This window comes from Poeciliopsis prolifica, unplaced genomic scaffold, assembly GCF_027474105.1.
Source record: "Poeciliopsis prolifica strain line A6 unplaced genomic scaffold, Auburn_PproV2 SCAFFOLD184, whole genome shotgun sequence".
In the NCBI taxonomy this organism is placed as follows: Eukaryota; Metazoa; Chordata; class Actinopteri; order Cyprinodontiformes; family Poeciliidae; genus Poeciliopsis; species Poeciliopsis prolifica.
The window spans coordinates 38,522-53,546 of NW_026562559.1; the positions used below are offsets into that span (position 1 = coordinate 38,522).

General features: G+C 39.8%; 1 protein-coding gene across 1 annotated transcript; it reads right to left on the reverse strand.

The window, feature by feature from the left end:
* Positions 1-357: 357 nt before the first annotated feature.
* On the reverse strand, positions 358-11,699 carry LOC129356663 (NACHT, LRR and PYD domains-containing protein 5-like). Its single transcript, XM_055026238.1, is given in 12 exon segments — positions 358-1,780; positions 1,903-1,949; positions 2,454-2,627; positions 3,253-3,388; positions 3,391-3,416; positions 4,138-5,929; positions 6,989-7,106; positions 8,620-8,680; positions 9,734-9,805; positions 10,348-10,440; positions 10,525-10,621; positions 11,592-11,699. Coding segments are annotated over 11 exon segments (3,114 nt in total). The 5' UTR covers positions 10,596-10,621; positions 11,592-11,699; the 3' UTR covers positions 358-1,256.
* Between the last annotated feature and the right edge of the window lie 3,326 nt (positions 11,700-15,025).

Sequence of the window (15,025 nt, forward strand, 5' to 3'; positions counted from 1 at the left end):
AATTAAATCTTGTAAGTTATATTAATTTAAGATTCCTCAAAAAGTTGTTGATGGTGATGACTGTTGGCAGGAAATATCTAGTATTACAACGATTTACTGACAGTTTCATGAAGAGAATGCTCATTGTTTTCCATAATCTTGATTTATGTATAATCCTTCTTTGCACCATCGTCTTTGGACCAGAACATCAGATGTTAGATCAGCACCATCAGTCTGTAGCTGCTGAGGTTCTTTGAATGTTTGGTCTTTGGTACACAGGAGATATTTCGCTGTTTTTAGTAATTACCCCAGAATCACAGTGATGGGAATATCAAAACAACTCCACAGTCATTTAAAGATATTTTATTGTCAAACATATAGAATCCCTTATTTAAACATCTGTAAACATAAAATCTCCTTCAAGTGTTCATAAAGTGAACACTCTTTATGAACTCTTACCAAAGTAAGTAAAATGGGTTTTTTCTTGATTAAAGCTTAAAAAGTGATTTTAAAACTGGGAGACCCAAACCAGCACCATACAAACTGTAACATAGTGTAGATAAATAATGCAATACAGATATTAATAAAATGCCTTAAAAAGCTAAATTTCACACAGTTTTACATAATTTATGTTCCGTTTATAATAACATATCAGTACTGAAAAATATAGTCAAGTACTTTTACTCCCTTCATGTCACCAACTTGTTAGTTTAATCACAGGAAAGAGTTTTATTACAGTAACATTAGAATATGGTGCGATTCAAACAAATGTAAATAATGCATGTAGACATTATATTGCCTTCACAAGACAACAGCAGCTGAGAAAAACTACTTCTTAACCAGTTTTCACATGAATAGATAAATAAAAGTGTACATAAAGAAAAAACATGTCAAGGATTAAGAAAACACTTGAAGAATCCAGAGGTCTGGAAAGAACATTGGCAAAACTTTCATTCTGGTTTTACTTTGGATGCATCTGCTGAACTAATTTCTATTGTCTCACAAATTGAAATGGAAATAAATATTCATGTTTTTCCTTAACTATTGAATGCTCTCTGAGGATCTTAGCAAAACCTCTTTAGGACGGTTATTTAAAATGCTGCTTCCTGGCTTTTGATAAAATTCTTCATTTTCAAATGAAACTCCAATCTTTATGGAACAACATTGGCTTACAATTTACTTTAAAGTGCAACTTAAGAATCTTTTTCCAACTTCATAGACAGGCACCAGATAATGTCAGTGTAAAGTAGGTTTTCTCCCTCTGACTTAGAATGACTTTAAAATGAGCACCAACAGACTCCTGAACGACTCCTGAACCCAAATCCAGGATAAAGAGGTTCAGTGAATTTGGTGTTGAAGGTGTAGATGTGGATCAGTGCATCTGAAGAGACTCTGTAGAAGGACAGAGTCCCAGCAGGACAGTCCACATACACAGCCACTTTGGAGGAGGAAGAGGGTGAACACTTAAAAATCTTTTTACAATCATGCCAAACAGCATAACCCTCATCTGAGCAGATCAGACTCCAAGAGTTATTATTAAATCCAAACCAGCTGTCATCAGTCTGTCCTTCTCTTTGGATTCCCCTGTAACTCACTGATACATAGACCCTCCCAGTCCACTCCACCTCCCAGTAACAACGACCAGTCAGAGGTTTAGCACACAGCAGCTGAAACAAATCAAATCTGTCTGGATGATCAGGATATGGCTGCTCCTCTTCCACAAGCATCACCTTCCTGTTGCCTTCAGATAGTCTGAGGAATCTGTTTACAGTGTTCATGTCGACTTTGAGAGGACAGGAATCTGAAAGACAGGAGAAACATGAATCAACTTGAAGATAAAATGATCATTTTAATGTCTTGATCATGACAAATAAATTGATGTTCAGACCACTTTATTATAAATCACATGAAAAACACACTTACACTTCCTCAGACCTGCTGTTAACCACTGGACTCCAGCAGGTTCCACCCTGGAAGAGGTCAGACATTCACATGAATCACATCAGTGTCTTTTTGTCATGTATGTGGTTTTTATGCAAGAGTGGGAAAAAGAAAGTCAGTTCTGAAAAAACAGTGCAGCTTAGTTTGTAATAATCCATATATAGGATACAGCAAGCATGTGAGAGAAGGGATACTAAAACATTGTGATCAAGGTTTGTATTTTTAATTATATTTTGTTTTTTGGCTTTCATACCATCATTATCACCAAATTACAGTTATACTTTTAGTTGTTGATTAAATTATCATGCTGTGTCACAGAATGTCAATTAAAATTTGGTTTGAAACTGGCAAAATGTGGAAGAAAAAGAATAATTTAACAAGATGCTTTAACTAGGTTCATTGTAGAAAAAGATGTTAGTGGACTGTATGCTTCACTTAGGAAGTGTAATGGCATGTAATTGATGATGCCAGTAATGTAGATTTATACAGTATCTGACAATAACACTGTTAAGCTGCAGCAGAAGTTTCCCTACTTCAGAGTCTCCAGCTTCCAGTCTGCATGATCCCGTCCGGCAAACAGAGGCTGAGCTCCTCTCTCTCCTGGATGATTGTAACTCAGGTCCAACTCCTTCAGGTGTTTGGGATTCAACATCAGAGCAGAGGCCAGAGCAGCAAAACCTTCCTCTGTGATCAGACATCCTGAAAGCCTGCAGACAAACAAACATAACAGCGCAATGCAAAAACATTTACTAACAATACCCTAAAAAAGACTGATGACCTGCCGTCTTATTTTTAATCAATAATTTGCAGAGTGGCTTAAAGTTTCTTGTGTTACAGCAGCAGTGGAGAAGAAATGGTAGAAAGCTCAGGTGTCATAACACCACATTTACACCAAGACATTTGTGTATTCAGCAACCTTGACATCAATCATTCCTTTTGTCAGACAGTTTTAGCTTCAAGCTTTTTATTACAGATAGTCTGAATATTTTCTCATTATTGAAAATGAGTTTTAAAATGTTCGTGTTTCACACCAAATGCTGCAGTTGCCACTAGATATAATCTAGAAACAACATCTTTTGATGTTGAAACAAAAGATGTAATCATAGAAAAAGAAGCAAAAACCTAAAATTTAGCAAAACAAATGCAACCACAAACAAAATGCTGCAACCATAGAATATAGAAGTGAAAGGGAAATTATCACAAATAGCACAAACAACGGCAAATATGAACAAATTAAAGTGCTGCAAACCAGTTTGGAGTAAAATTTGGGGATTTGCAGACATTTTATGAGTAACTTTATCAGCTTCATCCGATATTAAAATCTGAACTAACCTCAGAACTTCGAGTTTACAGTTTGGACTCTTCAGTCCGTCACAGAGCAGCTTCACTCCTGAGTCGCCCAGGTTGTTGTTACTCAGGTCCAGATCCTTCAGGCGAGAATCTTGAGAGGAGAGAACTGAGGACAGAGCTTCACTGACAGGTTACATCCACTGAGTCTAAGGAGACAAAATAAATACAGAGTATTTATTATTATGTGTTTAAAGTGAACTGCTGCAAGAAACTGGTTTCAAGGCAGCAGCTAAAGAGAAAATAGCTACATTAGACATAAACAACAATTTTTTTATTTATTTATCTTGGTCAGCTATGAACATTTTTATTATTACTGCCACTGTGTCAGAGTCTCTGTGTGCTACCTGATGGACTTAGGGTCTGGATACGTACAGGTTACGTCTGGGTTGATGCTCTATGGTCTTGATCTTGAAAGATTCCAGATAAGGAGCACAAAGTTGTGCATACAAAAAGAATCACATCTGTACTGAGTGGCCATGTTGCAAGCAATGTAAGAGAGGAAATATTATTTATAGCACAACTGTGTGCCACTGGACCTGAGTGAAACTGCTGCAGATCCCCTTCTTTCAATGTGGATTTTGCATGTCTTAGTGGCAGTCATAATAGAAAGTATTATGGAGTGACATGGTCGTAAAAGAAAACTGAAGGCATGGAGTTTGAGGTATAATAATACATTTCATTTACATAAGTGTCTCAAAATAATAAAGCATAACAGTAGAAGCATGTAAAAGAACCTCCAGACATTTGATTTTTGCTGCTTTCTCACATGGTTTTTCACATAGTTCTCAGAGAAATGCTTCATTATTTTGCTCTTCACTAGTTTATACAATGAAATAGAAAAAACTGATTTAATTGATCTGTACTTACATAGCTTTGCTGGAGGCTTTGACTATTGGCAACAGTCTGTGAAGAGCTTCCTCTGAAGCAGAGTATTTCTTCAGGTCAAACATCTCAAGGATTTTCTCAGATGAAAGGAGGATGAAGTGCAGAGCTGACCACTGAGCAGGAGACAACTGGTGTGTTGAAAGACTTCCTGTTCGTAGAGATTGTTGGATTTCCTCCATCAGAGATTGATCATTTAGTTCACTTAGACAGTGGAACAGATTGATGCTTTTCTCAACACAAAGATCATTATTCATCTTCTCCTTGATGTACTGGGCTGTGTCTTTATTAACCGCTAAACTATCTTCTGTCTGTGCCACAAAGCCTCTGAAGTGACGCTTATTGGTCTGCAGTGAAAGACCAAGTAGGAAGCGGAGGAACAAGTCCAGGTGCCCATCTGGACTCTCTAGGGCCATGTCCACAGCACTCTTGTACATTTCTGTCTCTGAGGATTCCTGGTGTCTTTTTTCCAATTCCTTGGATTTCATTTCACCTTTTGCCATCAGATTGACTCCAGATTTGATGAAGGTCAGATGAACATGAAGAGTAGCCAGAAACTCCTGAACACTCAGGTGGACGAAGCAGAAAACTTTGTTCTGATACAGACCTCTCTCTTCTCTGAAGATCTGTGTGAAAACTCCTGAGCATGTTGAAGCTGTTCTGATATCGATGCCACACTCTGTCAGGTCTGATTCATAGAAGATCATGTTTCTTTTCATCAACTGTTCAAAAGCCAGTTTTCCCAGAGACTCGAGCATCTTCTGGTTCTCTGGACTCCAGATTGAATTTGTCTCAGCTCCTCCATCATACTTGATGACCTTCAGTTTGGTCTGCACCACCAGGAAGTGGATGTACATCTCAGTCAGGGTCTCTGGCAGCTCTTCTTCATCTTTCTTGTTCAACATGTCTTCCACAACTGTAGCAGTGATCCAGCAGAAGATTGGGATGTGGCACATGATGTGGAGGCTTCTGGATTTCTTTACATGGGAGATTACTATTCTGGCCTGCATCTTAGATTTAAATTTTTTGGTGAAGTATTCATCTTTCTTTAGGTCAGTGAATCCTCTGATCTCCGTCATCTTGCCAATAAACTCAGGAGGGATCCGATTGGCTGCTGCAGGTCTTGTGGTTATCCAGAGGAGAGCTTTGGGAAGCAGGTTCCCTCTGATGAGGTTTGTCAGAATAACATCCACTGAAGTGAACTTTGTTACATCTGTCAGGATCTCATTTTTCTTGAAGTCCAGTGGAAGTCGACATTCATCCAACCCATCAAAGATGAACACAACTTCTAAATCTTCAAACCTAGAGATTCTTTTGGTGTCACTAAAAAAGTGGTGAACAAGCTCCACTAAGCTGAACTGCTGGTCTTTTAACAGATTCAGCTCTCTGAACATGAATGGAAACATGAACTGGATCTTTGGGTTTGCTTTGTCTTCAGCCCAGTCCAGAGTGAACTTCTGTGTCAGCACTGTTTTCCCAATGCCAGCCACTCCCTTTGTCATCACTTTTCTAATTGGTTCATCTCCTTCATGAAAGGGTTTAAATATGTCTTCATGTCTAATTGTTTCTGGTTGGTCTGGTTTCCAGGACACTGATTCAATCTGTCTGACCTCATGTTCAACATTGACCTTTCCAGCGTCTTTCTGTGTGATGTATAGCTCTGTGTAGATTCTATTCAGAACATTGTGAGTTTTTGGTTTACCAATCCCTTCAGGCACCTTTGTTAACCTCGTCTTCATTCTAGACTTCAGTGTTTGTTGGCATGTGGTGAGTGATCCTTAAAGAATGGGAAAAAAAGTAAAATATTTTTTTTCATTTGTTTTACATTTCATTTTGAAAACATTCATGTATGTGTAGATATCACACAAATATTTCTGCTTAATTCATTTTTTATAAGCTATGATACACAACATTTAAGAACCAATTATTTAAATCCTAATGTCTGGCCATAAGAATAAAATACCACTGAATATAATTGAGAAAATATGAGCTTCCTACTGGATGGTTACTTCATAGCCAACTGTCTTCCAACTGGCAACGAGTTACTTACTGTTAGTGAACAGTAAGTAAGAGAGTAAGAGTAAGTAAGAAAGACATCTTATTGTTGTGGAAATGATGTTAGTCTGTTTTACAAGCGTAAAATTATTGGCATCAAGCAGAGGAAACATCTAAGGAGATCCAAAGACTAAGGTTGGGTTAAAACTAATATTATTTTAAAAAATAGAAGGAAACAAAACCCTGAATGACTGTAATTGGTGATCACTTAAGTGTTCAGTTAAATCAAATCAAAGGAAAAGATTGGTAGAAGTCAGGTCTAAGAATGAGAATTTCCACAACATGAAGGGAATAGTATTGTAGCCATATGAAAACCTTTAATCAATGAGGTTAACTGGAGAAAACAGCTTTAATGTGTAAGGCAACATAAAGCTATGACTCTATTGTGACACAAGAAGGTCAATTGATCTGATGAGTCCAAATTTACTCTCTTCTAGAATGAAAGGCACATCAGGGTAAGAAGAGAGGCAGATTAAACTGAATGTTCACACAGCAACCAACCAGTAAGTATAAGATTGAATAATTGAACTGTATTTGGCCCAGACATGATCTATACCTACTTGCTAAATATTCTTAATACCCCGCATGAAAACCAAACTAATTCTAACATAAGGAATAAATTGAAAGACAAATTTACTTATCAATCTTCCAGCATATTAACTCTATAGAGAAATTGTCTTAATGGTTTGAAGATGGTTAGCCAGCTCCTTCTTGTTCATCCTTCTGAAGTAGTATTGTGTGATTGTCTCAAATGCTTTTCTCATTTGCTCTTTATCTTCACCCTCTAAATCATCTTCATCCTCATTCCCCTCTAGAACATCTGGGTAATCTGAATCCAGAACCATTTGGATCTTCTTCAGCTCATTTTCCACAAAAATGGAAATGTTCTGTTTAAGCTCCTAAAACAGAAAAAACACAACTTAAACTGAAAGCATTAAGGTGATGGACCTGAGTGAAGTTTCCCCTCCCAAATTCTTCAAATCAGACAAAATTGGTGTCAAACATCTGTGATACGTTTGTGCAGCAAAAAGTTTGGTTTGTGACGCTATAATTTAAAGATATCTTTAAAGATAAACATAAATATTTCTAGAGGTCACATTTAAATCTCTTTAGTTATTCGCACAAGCTCAGCTCGGTTTAGTTGGTTCTTGTTGTGCAACAAAAAACTTTCATTTGTGCTGCTTTGGCTTTGAAGATATCAAATCAGACACCCATTTTGTTTGATTTGACAAAGTTTGGTTGACCTTTCATGACCTCTAGAAATATTTATCTTTATCTTTAAAATGATAGCGTCCAAAAAAATTGCTGCACAAGCCAGCACAATCTTAGCACAAACGTTGACACTGATCTTGTCTAATTTAAAGAAGGTGTGGGGGCAACTTTATTCAAGTAAAGGGTATATTTTGGTAAAATATGTCATCAGAAACAGGTTTAAACCTGTATGAATCATAGAGTAAAAGGAAGACAACTAGCAGAAAAACAGTCAACTTCCTGTCCAAAGGGGGTGGGGCTAAGGTGATGTCACTCATTGTGATCAGTGGTGGTCTGCTATGACAAACATATTTCATGCAACTGTGATGTGTATGGAAGTTATTCCACTCTGGCGAATGGTCAGATTTTGAAGCCCATGCCCACATGCAATAAAAACCTTTTAATAACTTGAAAAAATATCAAACAGAAGAAAAGTGTGGCACTAATTCCATGACCATTTTATAAAAGCAAACTAGAGGATGTAGGGAAAGAGTGGGAGCCGCATCGGATAGGGGAGTGATGTATACTGACATGGGACAGGGCTTCCACAGGTAGTCTTCACTGTATGAAAGGTTTGTAACAATATGAATGTCTCATGACCACGTAACCATGTGTCAACTGTTGGATTCAACAGTTTTATAAAAGAGAGATATGTCTTCCATAAAACATGGGAGAGACTTTCTGGCTGTATTCTGCTGATCTACTGATCCATGCTGGGGTTTTCCACTAGTAATCATTTGTGGTACCAGAGAAAAGTGACAGAAGTCTGATGGTCTCTGATTGGTTAGAGAGTGAAGTCAGAGGTCACATTACAAGAGTGACTCCCTTACAATAATCCAATCCACTCAGTGACTGAGTCTGACCAAAAGCCAAAGACTGGTCAGAAATTTCAACATGGCTTCCATGTCCTCCATTACTAATGCAGGACGTTGTGTTTGGGTCACATACAGATCACATTGTGTCTACTAGAGCTCTTACTCAGTGGTGATAGAAAACCATCCACACTATGCAGAGCAGAACTGAGCCAATTCAAACAGCCCTGCTAGTCGCTGTTAGAAAAGGTCCATAAGTTAGACTGACAATCCACTAGTTCACAATTGTAGCGTAGAGACGACCATATGAACACAACAGACAGAAAGCAGGAGACATAAATATACAGACCATAAATATGGATGTTTGATGTTGGGCATTCTGACCACTAGGGAGCTCTGAGATCTTCACTCTGTGGAGGAATCATAAAGACTTTATCACACTCCAGCTCTCCATACAAAACAGGCAAAAATAAACAAAAGTTATTTGTAGATCTTGACAAATAATAAAATTAATCCTAAGAAGCAATTTCAACTGATTATACTTATATTTTTTCTAAATTTTTGTAGTGTAAACCATAAAATAGAGAAAAGGTCTGAGCCTCATCTGACCAAACATCTTCTTCAACAATTTCTCTTTCTATCTTCCCATCACTCTCAGCATCTGTCGTTTCTACCCTTAGAAATCCTGACCTGCTCATCTTTCTCATCTCTGTCTCTCTACTTCACCAACCTGTACAAATCGTTATTTCCCTTCTTATTGTCCAACCAGCATAGGTCATAATTGGCCCTTTGTTTAGGCTTTGCCAGCACTATTTTCACAATGCATTATATCTCCTGGTACTCCTTTATACACTCCTAATTCCTTTTCCTACCTTCTTTATTTTTATATGCATCTGAATTTTTCACAGTGTATTGAACTTCTTATTTTTAACAAAAAGGACAATCAGAAAGGAAATTTACCCCAAGTTACTATGAAAGCATTTGTGTGAAGCTCAATCTCTTTTAAGACACAACTGCACGACTTCCTCACTGTGAACATCCCCACACTGTCCGAGATCAGAACTGCTTATCCACATGTTATACTGCTAAAAAGGGAAATATGTGTACGTGATTACATGTCTCTAAACTGAATTCAGACAGCACTCCCAGGATTTTTCTGTCATTGAAAAATAAATTTGTAGAATAAGATTTTATCAGGGTACAAAACACATGTTAACTCTTAGTTGTGTCTACAAAAGAAAAAATGTGCAAAGTGAAAATAAATAGAGTTCTGTCACAATAGGAACTACTGCCTATAGACACAAACAAAGACGTAATGGAAAATATATTTAAAGTAAAAAGGATAAAAAAATTAAAACAAGGCCAGTTGGATGAAAAAATAATGCCATCTGGGATTTGTATCTTCAGCTGATAAGTGGTTAAAATAGTTATACACAAAAACAAAACATTCACAAACAACTCACTCATGTGGAGATGGAGGTTGGTCTGTTTCTGACAGTTGTCCAGATGAAGAGCTGGAATATGAGTGCTGAGGGCTGCATGCAAAACAATCAGACAGTAAGAGAGATTTTTAAACACTGCTTTAACAAATTGCTTGGTGAGGCCTTAAAGTGCTCTGCTTTTTGTTTTGTTGAAAGTTTTTTGTCCTCGCCAATATGGAAACACCTGATTAAATTAGAACCATTCCAGCTTAAGAAAAAGACCCACAACTCCTACAAAATATAAATGTTTCTTTTTTAAGGCTGAGGTTCTGGAATACAACTTTACAAGTGTATATAAAAACTGCATGGCAATTTCTTGCTGTTTGTGTCCAACTTAAATCTATGTAATAAAAAAGTTTCAATAACAAAAGCATAAATATATGAAGCACTTTTCAAATCAGGATATTGTAAAGTTAATAACTAAATCATGAATCAACTGTGATTAACAACATTTTCAGGTTTTGTTTTACTGATCAATTGACTGACAGTTGAATTATTAAATCACTAGTTTTTTCTTCTGAAAGCAAAAAAAAATGTCATTTGTGAAATGCTGCATATGTTGAGTGTTTTAGACAGATTAATTATACATAGCTCACCTCTTTGGAGGGTTGTTTGATTTAAAACGAATAAGAATATCCATGGAGCTATTCTCACAGAGCTCTAGATCCAGTTCATCTTCATTCTGTTTTCTGTAAGTGAAGTAGGTTGAGTGATATGAATGCCTTTTTTTGGACTGAATGAAAACAAAAAATCTCTAAAATCTTCTATCTCACCTCCTGGTTTTCCTCTGATTCTCAGTTTTTGTCAGAGTTTCTCCTTCTTCCAGCTTCTCCCTCTGATCCATGATGGTGAGTTCAGATCCACATCAATCTGCAAGGAGTGTTTATGTTAAACTGGAGAAGCAAAACAATTCACTCACTAGTTCTTCAGTTCAGCAAATATTGTTTTCTTCACATTGTTTGTTCAATAAAACTATCAGCAAACAGTATTAGACAATAACACCAGCAAACAAAGAAGCAGGAAGAGAACTGGCAAAAAAAAGTAATATTCCTAATATTTTTTAAAGAAATGTTATGCACTTGCCTGATTTACATGCACTTGTGTGGGAACATGTTCTTCAAACTGTAGATAATTATGATTAATAACTTATAATTAACAGAAGTTGCTAGTTGTTTCACTCAGAATAAGTCTGGGCGCAACCTGATAACCAGGAATTACTGGCCAAACAACATTCAGTCAGTCAGTGATGTTCTGTGAAAACCAACTAAAGGAAGAGTTACAAAACAATAAATGGATTGACGTCACCATCTGGGAGGAGCCTGAACTTACAGCTGGTCTCTGTTTGTCTTTGTCTAAAGATCATTGGAAACAGGTGCGGTCACATTTCTGAGATTTTCACCTATGGTTTTAATTTTGTTTAGCCTCAAAATATCTAATGAGTTTGTGGAAAGAATAAAAAATATTCCATAAAACTACAGACCATTAGTTTGCTTTCACTAATTGGGCCACGTTACCCAACAACAGAAGATTGAAATAAAATTATTTCAACACTTTTATGATGGGGAAATATTATGTAATTATAAAACAAATAAGAATAAAGAAATAGATGTGAAGAGACCTGGAATAGTTATAAACTGTAAACCAAGTTGAGGCTTGTATTTCCACCAACTGGTTTCTCTCTCCAGTCTGTGTGATGATTTTTATTCTGCATAAAGCAGCCAAGATAAAAACAGAAGTGACTTTAGTTCCCTCTTTGGTTTAATGTCTATAATACAAGTAAAGATAATTACAAGAAATGAACCTGTAAACAAGTTAATTATCAAAGAGGCTGTTATCTTACCTTAAATCTTTCTGCTTCACAGCAAAATGAAATATATAAGAGTTTGATAAACAAATATGGGGAAAAGCTTCGTCTCTAAGACGGGACAGAACCAACCTCATCACAGGTGGATCGTCACCTGTGAGGGAGGGAGGAGTTTAACTACTGCTCATTGTTTTAAGCTGTCAGTTTATACTTTAGACAAGGGGTCTCAAACTCCAGTCCTCGAGGGCCAAAGTCCTGCAGTTTTTAGATGTGTCACAGGTACAAAACGCTGGAATAAAATGGCTTAATTACCTCCTTCTTGTGTAGATCAGTTCTCCAGACACTTGAATTATTCTATTCAAGTGTGGTGCAGCAGAGGCACATCTAAAAGTAGCAGGACACCAGCCCTTGAGGACTGGAGTTTGACACCCCTGCCTTAGAAGGAATTTTATCTAGTCAGAATACAGTCAGATATCTCTTAATTTAGCTTTGCCTGAAATTATTTGCTTTTAAGATATCTGTAGTTGGATTTGCACAAGTTGAATCCTATATAAGTTACTTCATATCTAAAAATACATTTAATACATCTTGACTACTTATGTAATTTAATATATATTTTATTGGAATTGTTACGAGACATAGCAAAAAAGCAAGATATCTTGCTTAATGACTAGTCATATTTAAATTTTATTTGAAATATTCAGATGGCCAGGAATGTATGGCATAAATAGACTTAGACTTAGACTTCCTTTATTGTCATTGTACAAAAAAAACACAAGGTGAATCTTGACAACGAAATGTCGTTACTTGGCTACCAGTGTAGCAGAGCTAAAACCTTATACTACCCAATAAATAAATAAATACAATACAAGTGCCATAGAATACACAGGTTCAGTGTTGTGAAAAAAACTAAACTAAAGTGCATGTATTAACCATGTCCATGGGGGGGTCATTTGGTTTGTGAGTGTGTGGAGGGGTGTTATGTGGCGTTAAGCAGTCTGATGGCCCGGGGGAAGAAACTGTTCAGTAGTCTGGTTGTTCTGCACAAGATGCTGCAGAACCTTCTTCCAGACGCCAGGGGGGGAAACAGTCCATGGTTGGGGTGGGTGGGGTCGGAGAGGATCTGGTGAGCGCGAGATAGGCAGCGCCTCTCTGCGATGTCCTTGATGCAGGGGAGCAGAGCCCCCGTGATCTTCTCCCCTGTCCTCACCCACCCTCTGTAGAGACTTCCAGTCAGAGGCCTTGCAGCTCCCAGACCAGATGGAGATGTAGCTGGTCAGTTGGCTCTCGATGGTCCCTCTGTAGAAGGTCTGAAGGATGGGGGGCGGGAGGGATGCTCTCTTCATCCGACGCAGGAAGTGCATGCGCTGCTGGCCCTTCTTCACCAATGAGGAGATGTGGGGAGACCAGCTGAGGTTTTCGTTGATGTGCACCCCCAGGAACTTGGTGCTGCTGACGACCTCCACTGCTGAGTCGTTGACGAGGAGTGGTGTGTGGGTGGGTCTGGATTTCCTGAAGTCTACGATGATCTCCTTGGTCTTGTTGACATTCAGGATCAGGTTGTTTCCTCTGCACCAGTCCACCAGATGCCGCACCTCCTCCCTATAGGCCGTCTCGTTGTTGTCCCGGATGAGGCCCACCACTGTGGTGTCGTCCGCGTACTTCAGGATGTGGTTGGATCTGAAGTGTGGACGGCAGTCGTGGGTCATCAGGGTGAACAGCAGGGGGCTCAGGACACAGCCCTGAGGGGTGCCGGTGTTCAGGGTGATGACATCGGAGGTGTTGTTCTCCATTCTGACAGCCTGGGTTCTGTCAGTGAGGAAGTCCAGTAGCCAGTTGCAGAGGGGGGTGTTAATTCCTAAGGGGCCCAGTTTGCCACCAGGTCTTGGGGGATGATGGTGTTGAACGCTGAGCTGAAGTCCAGGAACAGCATCCGCACGTGGGTGTTCTTCTCCCCCAGATGCTCCAGGCTCAGGTGGAGAGCAGTGGAGACTGCATCCTTAGCACTGCGCTTGAACTGGTATGCAAACTGGAAAGGGTCGTGTGATGGGGGGAGCGTGGAGATGATGTGGTCCTTAACAAGTCTTTCGAAGCACTTCATGATGGTGGATGTCAGTGGGACGGGGCGGAAGTCGTTAAGGCATGTGATGGTGGTTGACTTCGGGACCGGAACGACAGTGGCAGACTTGAAGCACCGTGGGACGACAGCCTGGTCCAGGGACGTGTTGAAGATGTCCGTGAGCACGTGGGCCAGCTGGTCCGAGCATTCCTTGATTAGCAGACCTGGAATGTTGTCCGGACCTGCAGCTTTCTGCGCGTTGACCTTCCTCAGAACCTTCCGCACTGCTGATGTTTCTAGTCTGAGCGCCTGTTCATCGGGGTGTGGCGTCGCTTTCCTCGCAGGGTTGTTGTTCAGCTCCTCAAATCTTCCGAAGAAGTTGTTGAGCTCGTTGAGGAAGCCAGTGTCGGTCTGGCAGGATGGGGGTGTGGGTTTGTAGTCTGTGATAGACTGGATGCCCTGCCACAGTTTCCTGGTGTTGTTGGAGTCCTGGAAGAGACCCTGGATTTTCCGGCTGTGGGCTTGCTTAGCGTCTCTGATGGCCCGGTTCAGGTTGACCCTCGCAGACCTGAGAGCCGCAGCATCACCAGATCTGAAAGCAGCATTTCGTTCTATCAGCTTCGTTCCCACCTCCTTGGTCATCCAAGGTTTCTGGTTTGCCCGAGTGACTATTGTTTTTGTTGCTGTCTCTTTTTCCATGCACCAACTGATATAGTCGGATACAGATGCAGCGTACTCCTCCAAGTTGGTGTGCTGGTTGTGTGTAGCTGCTTCCTTGAAGATGCCCCATTCAGTGCACTCAAAACAGTCCTGCAGTGCAGACATGGCGCCCTCAGGCCATACTCTCACCCTTCACTGCAGGTCTCTCTCTGATGAGCCGGGGCTGGTATGCAGGAATTAGCATGACAGAGAGATGGTCTGAGGAGCCCAGGTGGGGGCGGGGGGCTGCTCTGTAGGCCTTCTTTATGTTGGTGTAGACAAGGTCCAGAGTGTTCTCCCCTCTAGTAGCAAAGTCCACATGTTGGTGAAAGTTTGGGAGCGGTCTTCATGTTGGCCTGGTTGAAGTCGCCAGCAACAATAAAAACACCTTCCGGTTGTGTGGCTTGCATGTCCGTGATGTTGTTGTAGAGAACACTGAGGCTTGCTTTGTGTTGGCGCTGGGTGGGATGTAAACAGCAACAATGGTGACGCTGGTGAATTCACGTGGCAGATAAAAGGGTCGACATCTCACAGTCAGGAGTTCAATGTCTATGGAGCAGTGACTGGAGACCCTGGAAGCGTTGTTACACCAGCTGTTCTTCGTGTAGATGCAAACGCCCCCCCCCTCGGGTTTTACCTGTGAGAGCACCGCTTCTGTCGGCTCTGAATGTTGTTAGCCCGTCCAGGCTAACTGCGCTATCTGGGACCGATG